Genomic DNA, 27,540 nt, shown 5'->3' with positions numbered 1-27,540 from the left:
TGGGACTAACAGAGAGGAGAATTGAGAGAACAGGAAGCTGGGTGGGGGAGACACTGCCAGCCGCCATCAGGACAAGGAAGATGTAAAGTACCGGTAAGCCACAAGCCACGTGGCAAGGTATAGATTAATAGAAATGGATTAATTTAAGCTGTAAGAACAGTTAACAAGAAGCCTGCCACGGCCATGCAGTTTGTAACCAATATAAGTCTCTGTGTTTACTTGGTCGGGTCTGAGTGGCTGTGGGACTGGCGGGTCAGAGAGTTTGTCCTGACTGTGGGCCAGGCAGGAAAACTCTAGCTACAAAATGGCTTTCCTGTGGCCTAGTGAAGGAAAAACTCAGAATAAGAAATAATAAGACTACCTCAAAAAAAAAAAAAAAAGCGTTGGAAATTCACAAAGCTGAAATGTGCAGTAACTCCTCACCTGTATTCTTGTATGTAACCCCAGTAAAACTCATTGGTCCACCAAGTTGGACTTTGGTGGTATCCTTATTTGGTCTGTCATGGAATCCCCATCCGAAGTGAGTAGACATGTGTGCTATGTCTCCTCAGGAAATGTTTTGCCACACAACAAAGGGATGTCAGGATGTCAGACCCCATGGAACTATTATTTGCAGCCAAAGCCAGCCTAACTGATACAGAACATTGTTTCTCCCTGTCATCCAACTGCCACAACAGTCCTTAGCCCAAATCCGGCTACAAGATCTACTCTGCACGCCCGACTGTCAGCTCCGGCCTTAGCCTTGACACACCGCCACGGAAATGACCCGGCCACTGGGCCCCCCTCTGGGAGCTTGTCCCCGCCCCCACACGATCCTCCAATCGCAGCGCCTCGAGGCGGTCCCGGGGCCAACCGCAAGGCGCTGGTTTCCTGTTATCCCGCCCCCTCTGCCTTCCGGTTGGCGGATTTCAAAGTCGCGGAACCAATGGGAGCGTCCGGACGCGCGCTCGCGGCTCCTACCAGAACAGGGCGCGCCCTTTGAAGGAAGAAGCTGTCGCCGCGGAGTCATGGTGGGACCGGGCCCAACTGCCAGCGCAGCCGCGGGTAAGTGTGGTCGCCAGCCTCCCGCAGAAGCTGCCAGGCCGCCCCCTGCCTGCTTCAGCCTGCCCGGGGCTCGGGCAGGTTCGGGACGCTGGACCCGGGTCACACAGCGAGGAGCGATGCGCTCCGTTGCCGCCTGTGGACACCCTGGCTTTGCTGGTTTGGGCCGGAACTTTGACAGGAGTCAGGAGACCGGTTCTGTCTCAGTCCGAGTCTCTGCACCTCTGCAGGTCGACTCATAAAATGTGCGCTGTCTGGAGGTTGATTGATTAAATGTGGGCCGAGGCGTAAGGATGCTGTGGACCCTGATCTCTGTGACGGGCCTGGAGCCCTTCCTTGCTCGCTCTTCAGAATGCCCCACCCCCATGTCACCTTAAGATGCATGCGGTGTCGTCACTCATGAGCTCTGTTTGTTGTTCTGTACCCCGTCCAAGGCACTACCTACTTGAGGGTTAAAAAAAAAAATCTTGCTTTCAAATCCTCGCTTTGCTGCCTATTAGTGGGTCAAGTTAAGCATGTCACTTACCCTCAAACAGCAAAATACCTCACAGGATTATTGTGTTATTGTAAACAGCTTACTAACAGCTTGGCACCACGCTGATACCGCTGGTGTTGATATGAGTTTGAAAGCAAGGATAACAGGACTGGCCTTGACTTTCCCAAAGCCCAAATAGCTACAGGACCGTATGGTATTTTAGGACCGTAAAGGGACTGGTTAAAACCTCAAGTTAAGTTTCTGTTGTTTGCTCGTGTCCACGTTTTGCAGAAGAACGATGGAGAAAGCTCCAGGAGTACCTGGCAGCCAAGGGAAAGCTGAAGGACCCGAACACCAAGTGAGTTCACCTCCCTGTAGTTTGTTTTGTTGCCCTGGTTGCTAATAGCAATGAACAGTAATACCAGCCCTTTTGTTTCCGGTCTGTTTGACCTGCATGGTGAGCCTGTAATAACAGAAGGAATGTTTCAGTCCAGGCGTGATTTAAAAAAAAAAAAAAAAAAAAAAAAACACCTGGATGGTGTCCTGTTGGCAGAGATTTAAGCATTATTTAAGCATTTTTTTTTTCCAATACCAAAGGAAGAAAGGATTACAGTATTACCTACCTCACTGGAAGCTTTTCTGGTTCCTTCCTTTTTCTGGGAAGATTGGTTCCCAGCAAAGCAGTTTTTGATCAAGGAGGAAACTGGTTCCAGTGTTTGCTTACTAAAGCAGGAGCATTGGTTATAGTCAGTCCACAACAGTGGCTCACCGACATCCTCCAACTTGGTGATGTCCTCCTGGCATACATTTGAGGTGGACAGAACATAACCCCTTTACCCTTTTCTCAGCACCATACCATCTTTGTCCTGTTATTTCTCTCTCTCGCTTGGCGTAGGTATATTTTCATTTAGGTGACTCAGTTATGTGTGTGTGTGCACACGCGTGTGTGCCAGAGGGGGATGTTGGGTGTCTGCTCTATCGCTCTTCCCCTATTCCCTTAAGGCAGGATCTCCCACTGTCTAAAGCTCTCTGTTTAAGTTAAGCAGGCTGGCCAACACTCTCCTATGATCCACTCATCTCCACCTCTAGTGCCTAGCGTTAGAGGTACATTTACCATGTCTGATTTTTATGTGGCTGCTGGAGATCTCGACTGAGGTCCCCAGGAGCACAGCAAGTGCTCTTACCCCTGAGCCATCCTCCTAGCCCAGGTGATTTTACCTTGGGTTTTTCCTCACCTCTACTTCCTTGATTGAATGAACCCAAATCATTTTCTCAACAAATATTCATTTAGTACCTATAATGTCTCTCTCCTTCCCTCCCTCCCTCTGTCTGCTTCTCTTCCTTCTTCCTCCTTTCCTCCCCATCCCCTATGAATGGAACCCAGGCCTGTCGCGTGCTATACAACAACTCTACCACTGACATATATTCCCCAGGCCTGTCAATCACTCTTAATGCAGAAAGATGCAGAACTTACTAAGGCAGAGACATCCCTGCCCTCCATGGCTTATGCTCGTCAATCTCTGTTCGTCTTGGATTTCAGTCCATGGAGATTGAGTCCTTCTCAATTCTACTCTGTTCTATCTTTTATTTCACTAACTAGACTTCAACTTCATGTTACATCCTCATAGGTACCAGAACTTGCAGATGTTCTGGTCCCTTCCATGAATGCTGTAGTGTTTACATGTAATGTATGCACATCCTTTTATAGACTTGAAATCATCTGCAAGTTACTTATGAGTCCCAGTACTATGGAAATGCCATAGAAATAGTTTGGTTTAGAGAATAAGGAGGGGAAAGTCTACATGTTCAGTATGAATGCAGTTTTGTTTTTCATATTTTTTTTTTAAAGATTTATTTATTATGTATACAGTGTTCTGTCTGCATGTATCTCTGCAGCCCAGAAGAGGGCACCAGATCTCATTACAGATGGTTGTGAGCCTCCATGTGGTTGCTGGGAATTGAACTCAGGACCTCTGGAAGGACAGACAGTGCTCTTAACCTCTGAGCCATCTCTCCAGCCCTTGTTTTTCGTATTTTTTTAATCAAAGGTTAGTTAAATCATAAATGTGGAACCCATGAACTGGGGACTTGGTTATATACAAACCCCCGTCCCCCTCTGAAAAATACTGAAGACATGCAGAGCGAGGAAGTTTCTCAGTGAAGCCGCTCTCTCACGTCTGGCCCTCAGTACTCAAGAGTTGATGCTCAAAGAAGACTGTAACTGTGAAGAGGCCACATCTATTTCCTTAATGGTTTTAGAATGCTCCATTTGTACATAGGATATCCTGAAAAAAAATCACAAAAGGAATTGGTAAGAGCGGCTGTGGTCTTTGGGGAAGGGAATACAGGGCCAAGGAAGGGAGAGTAAGGATACTTTTTTTATTAAGTAATAATTTTGATTTATTTTACCCTATACAGAAATTCTATTGGTTTAAAATTCTAATCATAATGTTTTAATCACTATTCTTCCTAGCTTTCCTGATTCTTCTGTACCAAGTATTAATTTTATTTTCATCTTTCATAGGCCTTATCTAAAAGCCAAGAATAACTGCCCCAAACCACCATCTTCCAAATATGTAAGTAAACAACCCTATGAAAAGGTCGTTTGTGTGATTTAACATTCAACCCAGAACTCTTTAGGATAAAATAAAGTACTGGACCAAGAAGCCTAAATCAAAATGTCTTGTAAAACTCAAGAACATAGAATACCTGTCTATCTTAGTTAGGGTTTCTATTGCTGTGAAGAGACACCATCACTACAGCAACTCTTGTAAAGGAAAAACATTGAATTGGGGTGGCTTACATTTTTTTTTTATTTTACAATACAATTCAGTTCTACATATCAGCCACGGATTCCCTTGTTCTCCCCCCTCCCACCCCCCTTCCGTTCCCCCCAGCCCACCCCCTATTCCCACCTCCTCCAGGGCAAAGCCTCCCCCGACGACTGAGATCAACCTGGTAGACTCAGTCCAGGCAGGTCCAGTCCCCTCGTCCCAGGCCGAGCCAAGCAACCCTGCATAAGCCCCAGGTTTCAAACAGCCAACTCATGCAATGAGCACAGGACCCGGTCCCACTGCCTGGATGCCTCCCAAACAGATCAAGCCAATCAACTGTCTCACCCATTCAGAGGGCCTGGTCCCGTTGGGGGCCCCTCAGCCATTGGTTCATAGTTCATGTGTTTCCATTCGTTTGGCTATTTGTCCCTGTGCTTTATCCAGCCTTGGTCTCAACAATTCTCGCTCATATAAACCCTCCTCATTCTCGCTAATTGGACTCCCGGAGCTCCACCTGGGGCCTAGCCATGGATCTCTGCATCCAGATCCCTCAGTCATTGGATGGGGTTTCTAGCACGACAATTAGGGTGTTTGGCCATCCCATCACCAGAGTAGGTCAGTTTGGGCTGTCTCTCGACCATTGCCAACAGTCTATTGTGGGGGTATCTTTGTGGATTTCTGTGGGCCTCTCTAGCACTTTGCTTCTTCCTATTCTCGTGTGGTCTTCATTTACCATGGTCTCCTATTCCTTGTTCTCTCTCTCTGTTGTTGATCCAGCTGGGATCTCCCGCTCCCCCAAGCTCTCTTTCCCTCGCCCCTCGCCCTTCATTTCCACCACTCATGTCCAGGCTGTTCATGTAGATCTCATCCATTTCTCCATCACTGGGCGATCCCCGTGTCTTTCTTGGGGTCCTGTTTTCCAGGTAGCCTCCCTGGTGATGTGAGTAGCAGTCCAGTCATCCTTGTTCCACATCTAGTATCCTCCTATGAGTGAGTACATACCATGTTTGTCTTTCTGAGTCTGGGTTACCTCACTCAGGGTGATTTTTTTCTAGAGAGGTTTATTCTGTTATCATGGTGCGACATGGTGACATGCACTCAGACATGGTGCTGGAGAAGGAGCTGAGCATCCTACATCTTGACTTGCAGGCAATAGGAAGTGGTGAGACACTGGGAGTGGCTTGAGTATATATGAGACCTCAAAGCCCACCCCCACAGTGACACACTTCCTCCAACAAGGCCACACGTACTAATAATACCACTCTCTTTCAAACTACCACACTGTCCTAGAAAAAAATAGATATTACTGTTAATGTAACTGTTGTGCCTGTTTGTATGTGAGACATGGGGTTCAAAGAGACTATGTCCTTCACCCTAATTCTACAACCAGTAAGAGCCAAATCCTGTCTCATTCTGTTAATAAATTATATTGAATACATGGGGCTACTTAAAGAATATACTGAGTTTTTAGAAATTATCCTGAGAGTAGATAAAAACCACTGATAAGATATGCATTAATGTCTTTTCCAACCCTATCATGGCCTCTGTTTCAATGTATTATTATTTTTATGCGCTTATATCTTTTCTACTTAAGGTCCTCAGAATCAAGTATAATCCCATTCCACATCTCCTAGAGTCTAGCACTGTGCCTTTTCTAGTCAACCTTGAATAATTCTCTCTTGATTCAAGCCTTCCTTACATCCTCTGAATTTGCTCCCTTCCAATTCAGATGCCCAGAGTGAGTGAAAGTAAATGTAGCTTAAAGCAATTATTCTTTCTTGTGCATTCATTGTTTTGTTTTTCAACTTCATCTTTCAGTTCTGAGATGGTTTAAAGGAATCAAGAGTCAGAAACGGAAGTTCTAACCCTACCCCAACTTCCAGCTCCCTCCCTGTGCCTAGCCTTGGACAGCTCACTTTCTCTACCAGATGACGGAGTTGAATTTGTCTCTAAAATCTCTCTTTGAGTTCTAATGCCCTAGTCTACGGATGGCTTTTCTCCCTCACCGGAGGGCTTGAAACTGAATGACCAGTTCTACCACTTGTAATACTTTAGTCAGGTCAGGCCAATCTAAAGTCAAGATCTGAAAAATGTCCAAAAGAAACATTTGCAAGTCACATATCTTATGGGGATCTAGTATCCAGGATATATGATTCTTACAGCACAAACAAAAGACAAATGACTCAAGTTTGAAATGGGCAGAGTCTGAGTAGACATTTCTCAAAGATGTCAAAGATAAGAAGAAAAGTTCAATAGCGTTAACTGTCAGGAAAATGCAAATCAAATGACAATGAGAGGCAGGCCAGTAATCCCAGACCTGCTGGTGGGACCGGCTGATAATCCCAGGTACTGGGAGGCTAAGGGCAGGAGGGTTGAAAATTCATAGCCAGGCTGGGCAATTTAGTAAGACCCTGTCTCAAAATAAAAAGTAAAAATAAGTTTGGGGATATAGTTTAGTAGAAAAATGCTTACCTGGCATGCATCAGGCTCTAGGTTCAATCCCCAGTAAAACATGCACTCACACACACCCCAAAAACAACAACCGGGCAGCGGTGGTGCACGCCTCTAATCCCAGTACTGGGGAGGCAGAGCCAGGCGGATCTCTGTGAGTTCGAGGCCAGCCTGGTCTACAGAGCCAGATCCAGGACAGGCACCAAAACTACATCGAAAAAAACTTCTCTAAAAAGAAGCATTTTACGTTGTTGTTGTTGTTGTTGTTATTGTTGTTTTTACTGGGCTGGAGGTATAGCTCAGTTGGTGGATTGCCTGCTCGGCATGCACAAAGCTCTGAGTTTAACTCCAGCATTACGTAAGCTAGGTGTGATAGCACATGCCTGTAATCCTAGCAGTCTGGAGGAGGTGGGAGGATTAATACTGTAAGGTCATCCTTGACTGCGTATCAAATTCAAGGGTAGCCTAGGCTACATGAGACTCTTTCAAAACAAAAGTAGTAAAGTGCTGATACAGGGTACAATTTGAGCAAATCTTGAAAACGGTATGCAAGGAGGGGAACGAAGAAAGCCAGACACAATCACACAACAGGCATGCACAAAACAGTCCATGAATCCACCTGTTTAGCAGCTCTGCATGGGTGTAGGGGAGAAGTAGCTCTCAGTGCTAAGAGCTGTGGAGAGAGGGAAATGGAGAATGACTGGAACAAACCTCTTCTGGGGTGATGAACATGTTCTGGCATTCCTTGGGGATGGGTGTACAACCTTGTGAACATTCTAAAACCCACTGAACTGGAGGGTTTAAAATACTACATTTTATGGCATGTTAATTAAATCTCAAATTTGTAAAGTATAAGCCATAAAAACACGTTTTTTCATTTTTATTTATTTGTTTTACATCTCGGCCTCAGTTTCTCCTCCCAGTCCCTCCACCCCACTCTACCCCCTCTGTGCCCACCCCCCAATCCACTCTGCCATTTCTGTTCAGGAAAGGGCAGGTCTCCCATGGATATCAACAAAACATGACATATCAAGTTGCAGTAAGACTAAGCACCTCCCCTTGTATTAATGCTGAACAAGGCAACCCAGTATGAGGAGTAGGGTCCCAAAAGCCTGTAAAAGAGTCAGAGACAGCCCCTGCTCCCACTGTCAGGAGTCCCTCAAGAGGACCAACCTATACAACTGTAACATATATGCAGAGGGCCTAGGTCAGTTCCTTGCAGGCTCCCTGATTGTCAGTTCAGTCTCTGTGAGCCCCTATGAGCCAGGTTAGTTGATTGTGTGAGTTTTCTTGTGTTGTCCTTGACCCCTCTGGCTCCTATAATCTTTTCTCCCCCTCTTCTGCAGGATTCCCTGAGCTCTGCCAATGTTTGGCTGTGGGTCTGCATCTGTTTCCATCAGTTGTTGGATGAAGCCTCTCGGCAACTGGGCTAGGCACCAATCTATGAGTATACGAAAATATCATTAGGCATCATTACAGTGAGATTTTTTTTCCTCCAGTCATATTTGGTTCTGTCACAGGTCTCTGGGTCATCATTTGGACATTTTCATACCAACATCCCCAGTTTCTCAGTAAATGATGATGTAGAGTTCTGAAGTGAGTGTTAGGTCCAAGTGGTAACCCAATATAAATATAGCCACATGGTTTACCATCTCTCTCTCTGCCTCCCATTTCCAACCTTCTTGTATCCCACCCTCAGCAACACCACACGCTGCTAGGGTTTCAGGCTGGTGTCTCCTTGCTCTGGTGGTTCTTGTTAAAGATTTCCTTTGTATATTTACCTAGTGAGTCTTGGTGATGTGATCAAGAGAGCCGTGGTTTGGACCTTCCATATCTTCTCTCGGATATATGTGTTCTTTAATATGCCCAGTTCTCCTTGCTGAGTAGTTGCTTTCACTGTGGATATGCCAGTGCCCTCTTACTCCTCTAGTTTCTTTTCTGTTGCTGTGATAAAACATTCTGCTCCAAAGCACCTTGAGGCAGAAAGGATTTATTTGGCTTATATTTTCAGGTCATAGTCTATCACTGAATGAGGTCAGGCCAAGCACTGAGGCAGAAACCATGGAGGAATGCTGCTTTCTGGCTCATTCTCTGGTTCACACCCAGGTTCATGCTTAGCTAGCTTTCTTTTATTTATTTGTTTGTTTGTTTACTTATTTATTTTATTTTATTTATTTATTTGGTTGAGCAGGCTGGCTTCAAACTCCCTCTACCTCCAGAGTGTTGTGATTAAAGGCATCGCCACCACACCCAGCTATTAGCTAGCTTTCTTATACCACTCAGGACCCCTACCTGCCTAGGGACAGTGCCACTCACAGTGGGCTAGTCCATCCATTATCAATCAAGACAAACTCTCACAGACATGGCCACAAGTCAGTCTGATTTGGGCAGTTTTTCAATTGAGAGTCTTTCTCAAGTTCAAGTTAACAATAAAAGCTGACAAAGATACTTGCTAATTACAAAAAAAAAAATCTAACCTTAAAATTCTACCTTGACGTTTGTGTGTGTGTGCACACACACACACACACACATCTAGATCTGTTTCTTGAGCTTTGTCTTTGACTCTTTCTCATCTGTTTGTTTGGTTTATCTGTTCCAGTTAGTTCACTTTTGTTTTATTTTGTTATTTTTAGATGTCTGTTTTCTGTGAGAGAAAGGGTGGGAAGAGAGATGGGGGGAACTGGGAGGACTTGAGGTAGGAAAACTGCAATCAGAATATGTATATGAAAACAACCTATTTTCAGTGTAAGAAAAAATTCTATCTTGACTTCACAAGTGTGAGCTCAATTACTTTTTTTGTTTTGTTTCGTTTTTCTGTTTTTGGCAGTTGTTGGAGGGGAAAGGAAAAGGCGTGTGTGAGACTCTCCCCATATTGCAGTGTCCTCTCCCTCGTATCTTTACCCTCTGACGCTTACAGAGGGCACTGATTCCCGGATTAAAGGTTTACCCCGGTGAGGATCTGATAGGAAAACAATGCCTAGCGTGGCTGTACAAGTACAAGGGAAGGTCTGTCGAGGGCTGTCTGGCCACAAGTTATTGTCTTTCGAGTTGATGGTGTATCTGTCCAGGCCAGTTAGGAGTGTTCTTTATTGGGACATAATGGGCATTGAAAAGTACTCTTTGATGTAGGCAAATTCGTTTTTGAAACAGTTTTTTTCTTGTTGTTGATAGTTGTGTTTGTTTGTTTGTTTAATTTATTGAATCTGCCTAATTGTGTCGAGTTAAAAAGACTCTCTCTGAAGCCGGGCGGTGGTGGCGCACGCCTTTAATCCCAGCACTCGGGAGGCAGAGCCAGGCGGATCTCTGTGAGTTCGAGGCCAGCCTGGACTACCAAGTGAGTTCCAGGAAAGGCGCAAAGCTACACAGAGAAACCCTGTCTCGAAAAACCAAAAAAAAAAAAAAAAAAAGACTCTCTCTGGCTTACTTCTAATACAAACTCAAATTACAAAAATCACCTATATGCAAAGGTAAGCCTTCATATTCCAGATTCATCTTTCTTAACTAACATCCTAAGATTGTTTTCTAACATGTGCTTGGGTTATTTCATCATTTTAAAACGTGAGCTATTGTTATGAGCTTTTAAATATATTTTTTCTTCGTGTTTTCAGACTCCTGGACCTAAAAAAGATGTTTCTAATCATGCTGCTTTGCCTGTCAAAACTGCAAGGCCCATCAACACTAAACTCCAGACTAAACCAGCTAATATCACAGGGTCCCAGAAGCCAGAGTTGGAGCCAGCAAAACTTGCAGGCAAAGGGCTCACTTCAAGATGTTTTTCTTCCAACCCAGACTGTAAACAGTCCAGTAAGAGCCAGCAGCAGCACAGAGCTACATTGTCCACTACAGGGCTGTCAAGAAAACCCAGGCAGTCCACTGGTACCCAAGAATTGAAACCCCAAAAGCAACAGGAAACACATCAAGGAAATGCCGAATGCACCGGTCCTGTGGCTAGGACCCATGTCGAAAACCAATCTTTGAAGGGCTTTCTAGATGACATGAACAAAGAGAACTTGCCCCAAACCTTGCTAGAACCTGGGAAGCCAGATCCTGACTCATACCCCATAAGTAAGCCAAACACTGGCTTCTATAATCAAACCCAGAGAAGTCTGGCTTCTAAACAAATCTTGAGCAAAAGTTTGGTTAACCATACTGTTTTGAAAGACAGAGCCAACAAACAGTTTGTTAGAAACACACAAGTCAGAGCTCAACCAGTGAAGTCCCAGCATCTCTCTACAGATGCAGATTCTGCACAACCAAGAGAAAAACCCCCACGAACAGTTCCCTCTCACTTCATTCCGGCCCATAGTAAGATTCAGACGTCAAAGAAACCAGTGGTCAAGGACACACAGGACATAAAGATTAACAGGGTTAAATGTGGAAGACCAAAAGAAACTAAGGTAAAGTCACACCCTGCTACTGAACAGAAAGAAAAACATACTAAACCTGGTTCCCAACCCAGCTTACTTCGGGGAGGACAGAACAACAGACATCCAGCCATCAGGCGGGATCAAAAGACTGTGCAGCCTTGTCTTGGACCCCGGACGCCATGCATTCTGCAAAAGTCAAGAGCCATAAGCCAGAGGCCTAATTTGACAGCTGGCAACTTTAATCCAGTCATTCTAAGCACCCCTAGCATAAGAGCAAATAAAACCCATGACAATAAATGCAATAACATCTTTCAACAAAAAGCACAGACTCTGGACTTAAAGTTCAAAAAGGTTCTTCCCCAGAGCCAGTTTCTGAACAAGACTGCTCCCAAACCAAAAGCTGGTACAGCAACCACGAGTAGGAAGGAGGCCCCAAGTGCTACCCAGACTCATCCACGTCTTAGAAAGACAGAAGCAGAGGATCGGAGGTACTTTGCTTTAATTCTAAGATACTGCAATTTGTGGTTGGGGTTAGGACCATAGCTCAGTGATAAAGCACTTACCCTAGCATGTGTGAGGCCCTAAATTCAACCCCCAGTACCACCAACAGATACACACATTTTTATATGTGCATATGCACTAGGTTGAGAAATAGCTCCTAAGTGGTATATAGCTAGAGCCTGAAATGGTATGAAGCTATAATAAATATTAACACTTAACAAAACTAGGTGACCCACAAATGTTTTATAAATCATTCTCTATAATTGTCTATAAAGTTGTTTTGTAAAAATGAAAGTGGACCAGAATAGATGAGCAGGAAATAGGAGTTGCCAATATAGATTAGTCTCCCAAGAAGTGTCCTGCAGAGACTGAAGAGCAACAGACCAGGACAGTCTGAAAGGAGCCAGAGAAGTAAGTTCACATAGCTAGGAAGGAAGAAGTCGGTGATTGCCTTTGCAGTTAGCAGAGAAGGAATGGAAGGCTTCCATGAGCATGAGTGGCCCAGGCTGGGGAAGGTAAGCTGAAGCAGGAGCCCTGGTCAGAGGCAGCGTGCACGTGTTAGAAATCGGGACCCGGGGTTGCTGGGGCTCAGTGTTGTACATGATGCTTGAGGTGAGCTGAAGGATTTTGTCCTCTTTCTGCCCAAGACCAGTCACCGTCCCAGAATGCAAGTGAGCCTCCTTAGAGTGCACTTGTGTAGACCTGGTTGGAACAGAACATAGACTCCTGACAGAGTGAAAGAGGCATGTAAAATTAGATGGTGGCTGAAAGTTGGCGCAAACTGAGGGGGACAGGATTTGGTCTCGGAACAGAGCCTTCTGCCTTCTTAGAAAGAAACTTAATGTTTGGTGATGTGGTTGAGAGGGTAGGACCAGGGTGGCCATTTAAATAGGAGGTTCGGGGAAGCACTTCCATCACTGAGACCTGAGGCTGACGAGGAAGAAGAGGAGTGTAGAAACTGAGAGTGATGAGTGACAAGTTGGTGTCTGTCTAGACCTCCCAGCCTGACTCACGTATTTGCCATATGACAGTGTGTGGCGTGTTGAAAGTGTCTGGTCACAGAAGGACTAGAGCCTGTGGGAAGGGTTAGATCCATCCACTCGTGACGCGTGTTCCCCCATCGCCTGCATTGTGCCAGGCTCAGGTGGGCAAAGAAGACCATCACTGCCTCTACCCTGAGGGAGCTTGTCGTTTGGGGTAACATGGAAAGTTTAGAGAAGTTAATCATGGCATTGAAGTCCTAGGAGTACGCTGATTTTAGAAGGGGAAATTGTCTTCATTATAATTACAAGGAGACTATGGAGATAGGAAGAATGCGAGGGACTGGAGGAAGTAAAGATCATGTTTCTTAGCTTTGTTAGCATGGAACAATCCTGCCTACGCTAAGCACTGTGCAGATTGTATGATCACCTATCTTCTGGATAGAGTCAGAGGAAAATGCAAGTTAATAACTTTCATTTATTTATAATTACTGAATTCTGGAAAAGGCAAAGCCATAAAGACAGAAAGCAGATCAGTGATTCTCGGGGACTGGAGATTAGCAGTAAGCTTGGCTCTCTGAAGAGATTTGGGCCTGTATTGTATCTTGATTATAGTTACAGTCGAGTGGTCTTGTATGTTTAAACCCACAGAACAACACACTTCTAAAAGGTGAGTTTTACCATACTGTCATTGAAAGCTTGTGTGTGCCAGGCTCTGTGCTAGGTACTGGACACCCAGTTCTGCCTTCACAGAGCTTGTGTCCTAGTGGAGGAGACACAATATGAACATGTTGATTAACTAGGACAGGATAATTGCAGATCATTACTCTTCAAGTAAGAACCATTCGAATAGAGGACAGAAAATGCAAGGCCCTGAGGCAGGAATGAGCCTGGATCAGGAAACTGAAAGGATGTCAGAGCTCTATGAGGGTAGTGAGGGAGAGGGCTGTGGTGTGGAGCTGGAAAGGGTGGCGGGACAGCCCTAGAAAACATTGTTAATTTTGTCTCAAGAGCAATCTTGAGATTAGCACAGTCTACTGTACATTCTATGAGCAGAGAGTGACAAGGGGCTAGAGTTTGCTTTATGTTTCAGACAAGGTGATGTGTGTGGCTTGGCATGGTGGTCAGGTGGACAGAACCAATACTAAATCTGTACAGTGATGTGTCAGACACAAGGGAAAGCAACTACTCAAAGACAACTCGTGAGTTTAGGGCCTACTGTTGATCAAATAAGGGAATTAGGAAAGGACTTGGAGGTGAATATCAAGAGCTTTGTTTGGGCACAGTATTGAGCTGAAATGCCTGCTAGACAATAAGTACAAGGTACAAATGAGGCAGTGGATTTAACATGGTTTGGGGCTCCATGGAGTGTCTGAAATCTGAAATGGGCATTTTCTGGTCATTGGTACACAGTTGTGATATAATCTAGACACTTGGTGTCCACATCCATCCCCTGCCCTCCAAAATAAGTCTATTTGCTTAGCAGTGGGAATGGAGAAAATGTGAGTCGTGGCAGTCAGCGCTAGAGCTTGGCACTGTCAGAAACCGGTTACTTAAGGAGAAGAGAGCCCTAAGATTGTTGATTAAAGAAGAAAGGGCCATGTGTGGTCAGAACACTAAGGAGCTGGGCGAAGTGGGTTCCTATGAGCACCAAGGCCCTACTGAAGATATAATGCAGGTTTGGGGGGACTGGGTGGCCAGAAGCTTCCGGTGGCAGAAATGGAGTGCTGAGGTGTCTTAAGGGCAGGTGGTGTCCAAGGCAGCACACAAGGAAATGAAGACTCAGAGGAAAAGACTGAAAAATAATCAGAAGTCAGGTATTTACACACTGAAGCTCCAGTTGGTCCTCTGTAACCCCAACAGCTCTAATTGGCATAGTCAACCCAGCATGGCCATCGCCCATTTGTGGGTTGTTCTTCCTTCTGCCTCCTGACCTTGTCTGTGTGGAAGGTTCACTTATACCCAGTCTCTGCCTGTCGTCTGTCTTAGAAATGTTAAGAGGGAAACAACTAACCCCCACCCCAATCATGTTACAGGAAACAGCTGGAAGAATGGCAGAAATCTAAGGGGAAAACCTATAAACGCCCTCCCATGAAATTGAAACCAAAAAGAAAAGTCATAGAGGAAATGAACGTTTCGTTCTGGAAGAGCATTGAAAGAGAAGAAGAAGAAAAGAAAGCTCAACTGGAGCTGTCCAATAAAATTAACAGCACTCTGACAGAGTGTCTGAGGCTCATTGAGGAGGTGAGTGAGAGGGGGAAACAGCAGAGATGACCTGCAATCAGTCCTGGTGCTTAGAAGTTTTCTTACAGAGCAGGGGAAATAGCCTTCACCTCGACAGAAACCCAGCCACTCTTCCAAGTATAGAGAAGAGTGATAGTAACAGCAATACTGATGAAATGCAATTCAGTGGCAGCCCAGAGATGTTAGCAAACTAACCTAGGCCATTTGGCTCCCAAAGGAGCCTTCTCAGGACGGCAGGGTCCAAGGAGTAAACAACATTCAGATTGAAATCTAAGTCAACATGCAAGGCTTTTTTCAAATAGGAATTTCCTAAATAGTTTTGGTTGGGGGCTTTTGTAAGATTTATTTATTTTTATTTTATGCATATGGGTGCTTTGCATGTATAGATAGCTGCATCCTGTGAATGCAGTGCCCATGGAAGCCAGGAGAGGGCATCAGATCCCCTGGAACTGGAATTTCAAATGATTGCCACCCACCAGATGGGTGCTGGGAACCAAACCCTGGTCCTCTGGAAGAGCAGCTAGTGCTCTTAACCACTGAGCCATCTCTCTAGCTCCCCTAAGTACTTTTGGTAGCTAGAAATGGTATCTGAATTGTGTCTTGAAGTCTACAGATCAGGATAACGTGGGTGGTAGACTAAGTGTCAGAAACTTAAGCAATTGCCTTAATGAAAATGCATTAATAAAAATTGATATGCTTAACCTCTAGACAGAGAGTGAAAAAGTAAAAGTCAGCGTGTTCTGGTAGTGTTGGACTTGGGGGAAGAGCAGAAGGACTATTATTTTAATGTTTCTCACTGCGGGGAATATTATTTCTCCTTGGTGGAATTGAACTTCAGAGGTTTGTTTGTTTGTTTGATCTGCTTTTGTTTTCATTTTTTAAAAATACACGGATACATTCTTTTGTGGGTTAGAGGGGTAGGTACACTTATGTGAAGGCCAGAAGACCACCACAAGTGTCATTCTCAGGCACTGTCTTCCTTGTTTGGGGGGTAGGAGTTGGTTTGGTTTGGGTTGGGTTTTGTTGTTGTTGTTTGTTGTTTTGAGGGAGGGTCTCACAGGCCTGGACCTCCAGAGTAGACTAGGCTGGAGGCTGTCTGGCTATGAGCCCCAGGGGTCTGTCTACACCTCCCTGGTGCTGGGACTGCAAGCATGCACTACCAGTCCCAGCCTTTGGGAGGTTTCTGGCTATTGGACAATGTCCTTCTACTGAGCCCACTTACCAACAGAGCCCTGCCCCCTATGGCCCCACCCACTTTTTGTTTGTTTGTTTGTTTTGAGGCAGGGTTTCTCTGTGTAGCCTTGGCTGACTTGGAATTCACTCTGTAGACCAGGCTGGCTTTGAACTCAGAGGTCCACCTGCCTCTGCCTCCTGAGTGCTGGGATTAAAAGCATGCCCCCCACCCTGTACTTTCTTAGTATTAAAATAATTTCAAGAAGTAATACAGATGAGTGAGCAGACCCCTGTCCACCCGAGCCTGCTCCTTGAAGGTGGTCATCACCCACTGCTGGCTGTCCCTCCAGTTTTGGCATACATGTGCATACAGTCCCCATACATAGCGAAGGAGGCAGATCGCTTTGTCTTCCAAGTTGCCATTATCTTACTTCACATTTTATGTTTTCCTAGTCTCAATCAAATAAGTTGGGTATTTTCCCTTTTTTCTACACTCTGAAAATAGTTTGTGCAGCTTTTCACATGATTGTTTTATGTTTCTTGGGCTGAATGTATAGTGGATTTGTGCCTTTTTTTTTTTTTTTTAAATCACTTATTGCACTTGGGAGGCCAAGGCAGGAAGATCACAGATTCAAGACCAGTCTTGAGTGAGCATAGAAAGTTCATAGCCAGCTTCAAATATGTAGTGAGCCCTAACAAAAAAACTAAAGGGGAGCAGATCAGATTTGCTGAAGATTTCTCTGATCTATTTAAAGGTTGCAAAATCTTTTGGATTCCAGTAATTGTTTTTTCTCGTTTGTCCATATCTATACCTATCCTGTCAATTGTTATTCTTAGCTTCTTGTTAAAAGCTTGGATGATTTAATCAATCTGAGTTTCTTATAAATATGATAAATGCTATAAATTTGCCTCCTGATTTTACTTTCTAATATCTGTCATATTTAATAGTCTTATCAGCTAAGGTCATATCACAAAAACAGAATGCCTTTCTCCAGCACACCACCTCATGGGTTCTATCCAGAAGTTTCCTGAACTCTGTCTGGTTTTGGATTTTATGGAGGCTTCATTACATATGCATGATTGGTTACCTTGACCTACATTAGGCCATTAGTGATCAGCTTACCCTTCAGTCCCTCCCCAGAGGCTGAGGGTAGGACTGAAGCCCCCACCCCTCTGATTCTGCTTGCCGGCTGTCCTGGGACCAGCCATCATCCTGAGGCTACCTAAGGACTGCCAGTCATCAGTTAATAATTAGCATGCAAAAGACTTTGGAGAGTCCAAGGATTTTAGGAGTTACATGCCAGAAATGGGAAAGACTCCATGTGTGGTTCACAATATCACACTAGAAGAGGTGAATAGGAGAAGATAGGATTCCAACTTCTGCTAGGGTGTACCACCCAACAAATGCTAGTGTTTTAAGGACAAGAGGAGGGAGCCTGTGGGCCTGGGGCTCAACCTTGAGGAACGACCACTACCCCATGGTGCTCTGAGCTCAGTGATGTGAAAGTGACTGTGGGGGTGGGGTGGCTGGAACCAGCTGCTGTCCCTGGTGAGGGACTACTGCTAGGGTAGGACAAAAGCGCTGGAAAGACTCTGTCCCTCACTTGGGCAGCTCCCTCTAGTCTCCTGTGCAGGCAGGGCCCAGCCAGAGCCGCTGTCGGGCAGAAAGCTTTGCAGGCTTCCAGCCCCAGCGTCAAGACACAGGACGAAAGTGGGCTTTGAGCGAAGTTGAAGTAGTTCACTGAGTAGCTGCCTGATACCCAATGCCTTCTCATTGCTTTCCATTTGTCTCTAACTCTGGAGAATTTCTGTTTGGAGTTCTTTAATGCAAAACTTACCTTAGAAGCCTATCTTTGCATTTCATGCGTACAGTGGCCTTCTCTTACAGGTGTTAGTGTCTAACTGTATAGTGATTGGTCAAGTTGCCTTCTCTGGATTCTCCCTGATGGAATTGGTTGGAATTTTCTTAGTTGTTTTAATAACTGATCATTTTTAGTAAACATTACAAAAGTGTTTAAAAACAGATGTGACTTTGGGAACTCTGAATCTGGGTTTTGCATTGTTCACTTCTTTGTTGTGTCCCACTGGGGTGCGGGGATCTGTGGTAGCGATAGTCCCTTGCCATTCTGCTGGTACTGCCTTCTCGGCCCCTCAGTTTTTGTGCTAGTGTCCATTCTTGGTTGAGTTGTGTGGAGCTTTTATATCGTGTTGGTGAGGCTCAGCTGGGAGTGTACACGTTTGTCTCCACGGCTCCAGCGGAGCTTCTGAGTTTGGTGGTTCACTCTTGCTCCTAGTCCATGTCACAGCCCTGCCCTGGGCCTAAGCCAGAAGCCATTTCTAAGTCCCTTTGTGTGGAATCTACCTGCATGAATCTCCAGTACACCCACATGTACACATATACCCTGACTGACCTTTGCATACCTCTGCTGCTCTTCATGCATGCTGAGGCTAGTCATATGGAAAGTCTAGCCTTGACTCACTGTTCACATTACTATGAATATGTGGTTTGGTGCCTGACCTGGATCTCACTCTGTAGACCAGGCTGGCCTCAAACTCAGAGATCCACCTGGCTCTTTAATCCCAGTGCTGGGATTAAAAGTGTGTGCCACCACTGCCCGGCTTCAATATTTTTAATATGTAAGAAGTATTTATTACTCTATGTCTTGATTCTGTTTGGGTCTTTCATACCATAAAAATATAGAGCATATTCTTTACCTTATGCTGTGGTAAATGTTTTTTTATCTACTGTGCCTTATGTAACTCTTAAAATTTAAAGGCTAATGTTAAAAATTTTTGAAATGGCCGGGCGGTGGTGGCGCACGCCTTTAATCCCAGCACTCGGGAGGCAGAGCCAGGCGGATCTCTGTGAGTTCGAGGCCAGCCTGGTCTACAAAGTGAGTTCCAGGAAAGGCGCAAAGCTACACAGAGAAACCCTATCTTGAAAAACCAAAAAAAAAAAAAAAAAAAATTTTGAAATGTACAATTAAAATAGGGACAGTTATGTATTTATTATATATTTACTATACCTCAATAAAATTGAAATTTAACTTCAGAAAAATTAATGATCATACTTTCAGATATCTGAGAGTTAATAGCAAACTAAAGTCATAATAATCATTTTGTATTTCCTTTTCCAGGGTGTATTTCCTAATGAAATATTTACCATTGTGTCCAGCATTCCTGAGGCTGAAAAATTTTCCAAGTTCTGGGTCTGCAAAGCAAAGTTACTGGCAAGTAGAGGTCCCTTTGATGCTATTGGACTGTACGAAGAGGCCATTAGAAGTGGGGCCGCAGTGAGTACCTGTCTTGGATGGGGGACCTCAAATTCCCTTTCGTGTGCTTTCTTTGGTGTTGCAATAAGAGGGCTCTATATTGCAGTGGTAAACTTCCGTTCATACAGGTGAGAGGGGGTAATAGGGTAAAGATGATCCAAGTGTGTTATATGCACGTGTGGTGATGTCACAGTGAGACCTGAAACCCATTGTTTCGTACATTTAATACATACTAGCGAAAACCTACTTCACCTCATCAGGCAATCACAGGGTCCAGGGGGAATATATTCTTATCAAAGCATCACTCAACTATTTCTTAGAAAGCAGGGTTACACTCAGTGGAATTTGGGTTTTCTTGTCAAGTACCCATGTCTCGCTTAGCACCCGTTGCAGAATCCAGCAGTTTGGGAAGTAACACTGGAAAGTTACAGTAGTAACAAGACCAGATAGTGAGAAAGAACCTAAATTACATTAAATTCAGGACATCACTAACCCAGAGTCCTTACATCAAGAAGCTTGCTAATTCTGGAAGCAAACAGAAACCTCCGTTTGCAGGTTTATTTAATGAAGAGTGTATCAAATCACCTCCTAACTCTTCTTGCTCAGATGTCGTTCCCTCCCTTCCTCCCATCCTGTGGTACCCACGGCCATGGCTGCTCACGGAGTTGTACATCTACACTGTTTGCTCAGTTTCACCCAGTTATGTCTTTCCTCATCCCGCCCCCTTCATATTTCCTACTTCCCAGAACAAACTGATTCCATTTTTACCTCTGTGGTTTCAGAAAACATGCTTATGTTGCTGTTTCCACTTTTTGGCCATAATTTGTGACCTCACAGATGAGGACCTGGCTGTAACCTCCTTTTACCCAGATTTCCCCGTGTCCACTGCCTCACACACATGTCGACAGCTCTGTCTGTCCTTGTGGACCTTTGCCGTTCTCTATGCTTCCACTAACACTGTACAGAAATTCTGTCACTTTGTGTCCATATTGTTAGACCTATGTAAGAAATACATGATGGGGCCGGAGAGATGGCTCAGCGGTTAAGAGCACTGACTTCTCTTCTAGAGGACCTGGGTTCAGTTCCCAGGAACCATGTGGCAGCTCACAACTGTATAATTCCAAGATCAGACATAGACATACATGCAGGCGAAACACCAATACACATAAAATACAAACAAATAATTTAGAAAAGAAAGAAAGAAATACATGGCTGTGCTGAGCTATGGAATATGCACTGTGATTGCTTTGCCTTTCAAACACATCTTCTACTTTTCCTAGAATTAATTATTTGTTTTGCCTATGCTTAGTTTTCTGAGTGTGTCTTAAATAACTAATTGTCATGTTCTTGAATTTTCTAAATAATGTCAAGACTTCAGATATCTACTGGTTTATTTTTCTGAGAGACCCCTCTAGTTTATTCCAGGTTGGACAGGCAGCTCTCAGCTCCTGTCTGCACCAGCTGTCCTTGGGCTCTCTTCTCCATCCCTGGCAGACAGACACTCTCCACACTCCTTGAGTGGGCCGTTTCTCTTGTTCCTGCAGTGCCGGCCTCCTCTTCTCTGTTGCTCTTCCCACTCTTGCCGCTGTTTTGTTCTCCATCATTCATTGAAGGGTTTATTCAGATGCGGCTGAAGTTGGGATAGATGGATGTGTGCACACACAGGTAGACTGGAAACGTGTATTCAAAGCTATGGAGGCTGGGAAGGTAGCTCATTCAATAAAGTGCCTGCTGAACAAGCATGAAGATCTGAGTTTGATTCTTAGCACTCATATAAAGTAGCAGTCATGGTGGCACACACTTATACTCCCAGCACTGGTGAGGCAGAGGCAGGTGGATCCCTGGAGCTTTCTAGCTGGCCAGCCTAGCCTAATTGATGACTCCCAGATCCTAGTGAAAGATGCTGTCTCAGAAAGCATGGCGGGTGGTTCTTGAGGAATGACAAAGACTCTACACACACGTGTGCGCACAGACACATACGTACACACTGAACATGCATGTACACACACACACATACATACACACTGAACATGCATGCATACACACACACACACACACACACACACACACACACACACACACACACACACACAAGCTCTGGCCACATGTATGGGGATTTCCAGTAGGGTAAGCTGGCCAGCTGCACTGGCTGTTTGGAGAACCCTCGGTATCAGTTTCTTCAGGTCTTTCTCTTCAGTCTGTCAGATTATCTTGGGGAGGTTCTGCCAGCCTCCTTCCTGGGAGCTAGAAACTGTGCTGCCAGTGTTGGGGGTCTCCACAGCCTGGAGATTTTGTTTATCCTGTTTTCAACTAGTCACCTACCCGGGTCTTACATGATGTCCCTTGGGAATGTGAGAAAAGTCCCAGTTTTCTGTTAGGGTAAAGCTGGTAGGGCACAAGCACCAGGCTGCAGGGGGCTGGAGTCTAGGGTAGAGTTGGAGGTCTCAGACTTGGTGAGCAGAGGCCTCACCTCCTGCCCTTGAGTTTGGAAGCTCTGGGATACACAGCAGGGTTTTCCTCAGCCACACTCCAGCCCAAGATTAAGCTCTCTCAGACAGTTGGCTCTCCTCTCCACCATTCCAGCTTCTAAAATCTTGCTGTTTATTCTCTCCTGTGCCTCTTTTTAATCCTTTATTTTCATTTCAGTAGAATTTCAAGAGAAGTTAGAAATAAATGTGTTTTTAGTCTACCGTCTTTAACAGAAGTCTATACAGATGCAAAATATGCTTCATGGAGCTGGGCTTACCCTGTAATCTCAACACTTGGGAGGCTGAGGCAGGAGAATTGTCATGAGTTTGAGACTAGACTGGTCTACATAGTCTGGCTTAGCTTAGACTACAGAGAAATACCTTGTCTTAAAAATTTAATAATAAATATGCTTGATGTAAGTCTTTTATAATGCAGATTCATTAGTGTATCTATGTATATTCCCCACTTCAGAAGCTTACAGCATCACTCGTTCGGTTGGCTTTGTTCTTCGGTTTGGGTTTTATTTGTTTGTTGTTTTTGTTGGAGTGGGCTTTTTTGTTTTGTTTTATTGAAACAAATATATGGTCTCACTATGTAGACCAGGCTGGACTGGAACTCAAAGATCTGCCTGCTTTTACCTCCAGAGTCCAGAGTGCTAGGATTAAAGGACTGTGTTACCATGCTTGGTCAATTCTCTCTCTCTCTCTCTCTCTCTCTCTCTCTCTCTCTCTCTCTCTCTCTCTCTCTGTGTGTGTGTGTGTGTGTGTGTGTGTGTGTGTGTGTGTGTTAGTGTGTGTTATTAATTTGATACAGAGTACCAAGTCAGGAAAAAAATGCAGTATTCCCAGGGAAAAACAGCAGTTGACTCTGCGGCATGCTCTGTGATGTGGTTTACATGGTTTTCTGTGCCTGGAGTTTTTTGTTTTCCTTTGCTTGGTTGATTTGTCCTGCTGTTTAAGATACATAACTAAAGAAAGGAGAGAGAGAAGAGGCCAGGGAAAGATACAGAAAAGAGTAAAAAAAAAAAGACTGCATCATGGGACTCTGGGTAAAACTCTTCCTTGAGTTAACCTATGGTTCAGGCTTTCTGAAATGCACACACACCTTCAGTCACGAAAACAAGAATTAAACTGACAACAGCAGTACTTGATGCGTTTTCTATCTATATAGTTAACTTTATATCTCTAAGCCAGAATCTTTGTATAGGAACACATCTTTAATGATATATAAATTAATGGGAAAAGAAAATTTGATTTAGAGAAATTATAAACAGCTTTGAACACATCTCTTAATGAAATTGGGTATGCAATTTAATCAACATTTTCTATTTCTTTGTTTTGCTCATGAATCTTTAAAACTGAACTATTTTAAGTGTGTTTATCTCTGAATATGCAATTTAAAAAGAAAACATTTTTATTGCAGAAGGTTTATTTGATGCTAAGCAGAAGTCCTTAGCTCAGTTTTTCCATGAATGCTTTTAATACCAGTTGTTTGTTTTGCTGCCTCCAGCCAATGCAAGAACTGCAGGAAGTTCTGAACATTCTGCAGGATCCAAGCAGAAGCACGGAGGGTATGGTTAGTTTTGTATTTGAGTTCGTTCCCTTGAGCTGTGCAAGTGAAAATCATCGTGGCGCATGTTGGAGATCAGTGGAATGAGGCCCTGAAACACCTCTCGCCTCTTGGTCTTTGTGGCCTGGCCCTTTTTAGCTGTAATCATCTACCGATTTATTTCTATGATTACAAGTCAATATATGCCCAATGCTGAACAAAAGTTTTGTCCACCACAGCGGCCTGGACTAGTGTCCTGCTTTCCTGGAGTCCTCTGTGGGAAAACACAAATGACTGTTTACCAAGAGACGGAGACAAAAGGAAGAGACGCCGTGGTTTAAGTTGTGTGTTTAGTCACCTCTAAGTTACCGTCACTCACCTAAACTCATGTCATCTCTCAAGAGTCTCTCCTCTTACTTGGCCATCATGGTCACTATTCAGAACCTTAAAGAATGTGTCCTTGGAAGTAATGGTGCCAAACTCGGTGACATATAATAATGTGCAAGATACTTTTTATAGGAGTGGGAAGGGAAAGTGTGTCCTGTCTTTAGAAAATAAAATGAGCTCTTAGTATCCTAGATGGCAAATAGTTTTCCTTTAAGAATAGATTTAAGGTGGCCATGATGGCTTATGCCTGTAATCCTGGTTGAGGATTGCCTTGATTCAAGGCCAGCCTGGACTACAAAGTAAGACCTTTAAAAAAAGGAGACAGAGGAGGAGGAGATTTAACTAAGGACCATGAAGTCCTATGGAATAACAGCTAAGTAGCTAGTAATTTGAGGAACCGAGTCGAACTATTTGATGGGAGACTCACAAGGAGACTGTAACTCAGATACTTGCTCTCATGAGAGTGAATAGGCAGTCAGAGTATGGCCAGTGCTAAAAGGGATCAAGGGTCCATCTTCAATTGGTAAAATGCCCAAAAGGTATCTGGAGGGCTGCTTAGTAAGGTGGCCTGATGTCATAGGGCGTTGCCGTGGAGCTCAGCAGGAAAGGGGGCAGTAGGAAGAACTGGAGGAGAGTAGCGGTGGATGGATATAATCAACATACATTTTATAAATGTATGAAAGTTTCCAAGAATAAGAAAATACTATTTTTTAAAAATACGGCAAGAAAAAAAAGAACATAAATGCCAGTTGCAGTCCTAGCTCTTCATTTGCCATACAGACTCCATGAGGATCACGGGAAAGTCACTGTATATGATGCCCTCTTGTTTTACTGTTTTTTAGTTTAATTATTAAATTGCTTAACTCTTACGTCCCTTCCTGGCCTTGTGTACACAGTAGTCACCTCTGACTCGTTAGCTGCTGAAACTAATGTCACATCTGTGGACGAGCTGGCCAAGAAGGAGGAATCTGGGCAGTCATGTCCTTCTCTAACAGAAGGAGAGCAGGTTACAGCAGCTCCACTAATAACCACGGCAGAATGGGATAACCCTACGATCAAACTGCAGATCGCCCCTCTCCCTAGGTAAGCCAACTCCAGCAGACTCTTGAGCACAGAACTAACTCTAGTTGAACTCCCGGTTTCCTTCACACCCAGCCAGAGAAGCAGTGGTTGATAGATGCCTCTGCAAAGAGGTTAGGTCAGTGAGGAGTCCCGGAGAGCTCTCAGGGCATCGAAACAGAGAAGAGGATCAGTGCTGACAGGAGACCCAGGATCCATCTTCAATTGGCAAAGATGCCCAGATCACGGTCTTTGGCACTGAGGAAGGGGCTGAGGATACTAGAAGTTAGAAGCATTGACAGGCAAGTCTGCATCTATACTGCCCCCTGCTCCACCCTAAGAAGACACAACTGCAGTGAAGTCCGTGCTGCAGAGTCTGGCAGGTGCTGGCGTGGAGCCACACCCTCCTGCATCCAGCCCCATCTCTCCACTGTTCTTTGTCCTGCCAGCCGGTCCCAGACAGGAATGGGGAGCACTAACTATGAGAACAGTGAGGGCAGCTGAGTATGTTAAGAGACTACTAGAGCCTTCTGTTTCCTAGGAGGTTACGTTCCAGGCAGAACTGCACTGTCACTGTAAGGCAGTATGGCAGTGGATCAATGTCGTTTCCAAAAAGTAAGTTTAGTATCTCTCGTCTGTTCGTGATTCTGAAAGGACTCCACACAGGAGCACCAGCTCAGCGGTTCTGAGCCTTCCTTTCCCCGGAAAGCACAGCTAGACTAACCCCTTAGCCATCATTGCCCCACTGTGGTTGGCTTATGGATGCATGAAAGCAGTCAGGCTGTCTGAAGCTCGCCTCCCACTAGCTCCAGAATTATTGTTACAAGCACTTTTTAGCAGACCTGCCCTCTAGTTCTACATAAGCTAATGCAGCCAGTAGTTTTGTGAATTTTAGACCAGTCTTGCATGCAAAGGTCTCTGAATACATTGGGAAGTTTACAAGGAAGATTCCCAGTTGTTCCAGCTTCAGTACATGGTTTGGTCCAGTATCTTAACAGATTTTGAGTGATGTATATAGTCAACACTAGAAGGACTCTTTGAAGTCACCAGTGCAGTCAAGTTTGGTATTAGGCCAGTTTCCTCAAAACCCTCAAAAGTTTATGAGACAAACAAATAGCAATTGTAAAGCAGTTAACTTCAAATCAAAACCATTTTCACCCTTCATTCATAAAATCCTAATGCTAACATCATCCAGGAGCATGTATGTGGCCACCACCCAGTACTTCCTGGGCATCAGGGAAAGCCCAGGTTTCCTTCTTAGGGTGGAGCAGGGGGCGGTATAGATGCAGACTTGCCTGTCAATGTAGGTTGAGAACTACTGCAGACTTGTCTCGCTCAGCTTACAGTGAGATGTCAGTTATGCTGCTGTAGCTGTGAAGGCTCTGAACGCATCCTTTGGTCTCCTTCAGAATATGTGGTGTGCCAGAAGTACAAGACATGAAGCTCATCACTCCCGTGAGGCGCTCGGCCAGGATCGAGCGAGCAGTGGCCCGCTACCCAGAAATGCTGCAGGAGCATGACGTCGTCGTGGCTTCTCTTAACGAGCTACTGGAAGGAGACAAAACAGAGTACTTTGTCTTCCGGGAAAATGAGGCCTTACCTGTGTCATTAGGCTTTGAAGTCCTTGAATCATGATCTTTTGATTTTTTGTTTGTTTGTTTTTGTTTAAATGGGGTTTTTTTCAGGACTTGCAAGAGATAAGAAATGCCCTTGTCAAGATGGCCTGAAATAAATGTCCACTGACACACCATGGCCCAGAAGAGAGACTCTTGCGGCTAAGGAAGTAATGCATTGTGTTTACTCTCAAATTGTATATCCCACAAAGACTTTTGATTCATGTGTTTTGTTACATACTTCGTGATAGTTTTACGGCATACATAAGTTCAGAGTATCAATATACTTTGCTGATCTACTATAATTCTACTGTAGTTATTTTTCATCCCAAAGGCTGATGCTGTGGTCTGACTTTCCTCTTAGCATCCACTATACCCAGGAGGGCAGGTTCCTAGGATGGAAAGATTTGGGTTTGAAACCAGCTCACCAGGCGGGATGGTCAAACCCCACACGTCAGAGAAGATTGGGCTAGCCACGCCTATACTCAGATCCCAGATGACATTCATGGAGTCCTCTGACTTCCATCATAACGACCCTATAGATGAGGGTGACTCTTGTTCTCTCTGGGTGGGTGTCCTCTAGTGAAGCACAATCCAGAGTTGGCGTGGCCACCCAGGTGTTTATTAGGTACAATCCTCATTTTGCACTTGTAATGCAGAAATGCTTCAAGTGAAAGCAAAAGTGTGGGGACAGCACCTGCTGCATCCATTGTTTTCTGTTTCGGGGACTCGTAGCCTGAAGAGGCTGTGAGCCCTGAAGACTGTGGCTGTGGTTTTTCTTCTCCTTGGCAACTGCTCTTGGCGAGGAAAACCAGAGTTGTTTTGTAAATATTTTGTATAGAAAGCCTAGTCAGCACATATTAAATTCAGCTTTGTTACTATTATTACTAAGTAATATCTAAAATAAAAGCCATTAAATAGTTGTTCATCCCTGCTTGTTTGTTCACTTTGTCATAGTGGTGGCTTAGCAAGAGCCGTAGGGGTTCCTCAGGGGCGACACTGATGGATACCCCAAGAACCTCACGGGGTACATTTGTAGCCTGAATAAAGGATCTCACCATGAGCCTCATGAGGAACTGGATTTTTGGTGTGAGGGAAACAGGTTCACCTCTCAAGATCAGGCTTATAACACCAAGATTCCTAAAACTGACCTAGAAAGCCTTTGTGCCAGAGAAGTAGCCCTCCA

The 27,540-nt window shown here is 44.5% G+C and overlaps 1 protein-coding gene and 1 long non-coding RNA gene across 4 annotated transcripts in view; one reads left to right on the top strand and one right to left on the bottom strand.

The window, feature by feature from the left end:
* Window positions 1–947: 947 nt before the first annotated feature.
* On the top strand, window positions 948–27,282 carry Ckap2l (cytoskeleton associated protein 2 like). Its single transcript, XM_052725356.1, has 9 exons — window positions 948–1,044; window positions 1,808–1,874; window positions 4,041–4,092; window positions 10,350–11,596; window positions 14,626–14,833; window positions 19,144–19,299; window positions 23,257–23,317; window positions 24,579–24,765; window positions 26,151–27,282. Exons 1-9 carry the CDS (start codon window positions 1,008–1,010, stop codon window positions 26,374–26,376), a joined length of 2,241 nt encoding a protein of 746 aa, XP_052581316.1. The 5' UTR covers window positions 948–1,007; the 3' UTR covers window positions 26,377–27,282.
* Window positions 24,772–27,540, bottom strand: part of LOC128101899 (uncharacterized) — a 47,699-nt gene continuing 44,930 nt past the window's right edge. For all 3 annotated transcript variants that reach the window (XR_008215219.1, XR_008215221.1, XR_008215224.1), the window contains one exon: window positions 24,772–26,289. This is a non-coding gene — a long non-coding RNA (uncharacterized LOC128101899). The remainder of the gene's footprint in view (window positions 26,290–27,540) is intronic.

Source organism: Peromyscus californicus, unplaced genomic scaffold, assembly GCF_007827085.1.
Source record: "Peromyscus californicus insignis strain IS unplaced genomic scaffold, ASM782708v3 Scaffold_7__1_contigs__length_154581171, whole genome shotgun sequence".
In the NCBI taxonomy this organism is placed as follows: domain Eukaryota; kingdom Metazoa; phylum Chordata; class Mammalia; order Rodentia; family Cricetidae; genus Peromyscus; species Peromyscus californicus.
Note: the sequence above shows the minus strand (reverse complement) of the source record. Positions and strands in the feature narration are given on the sequence as shown.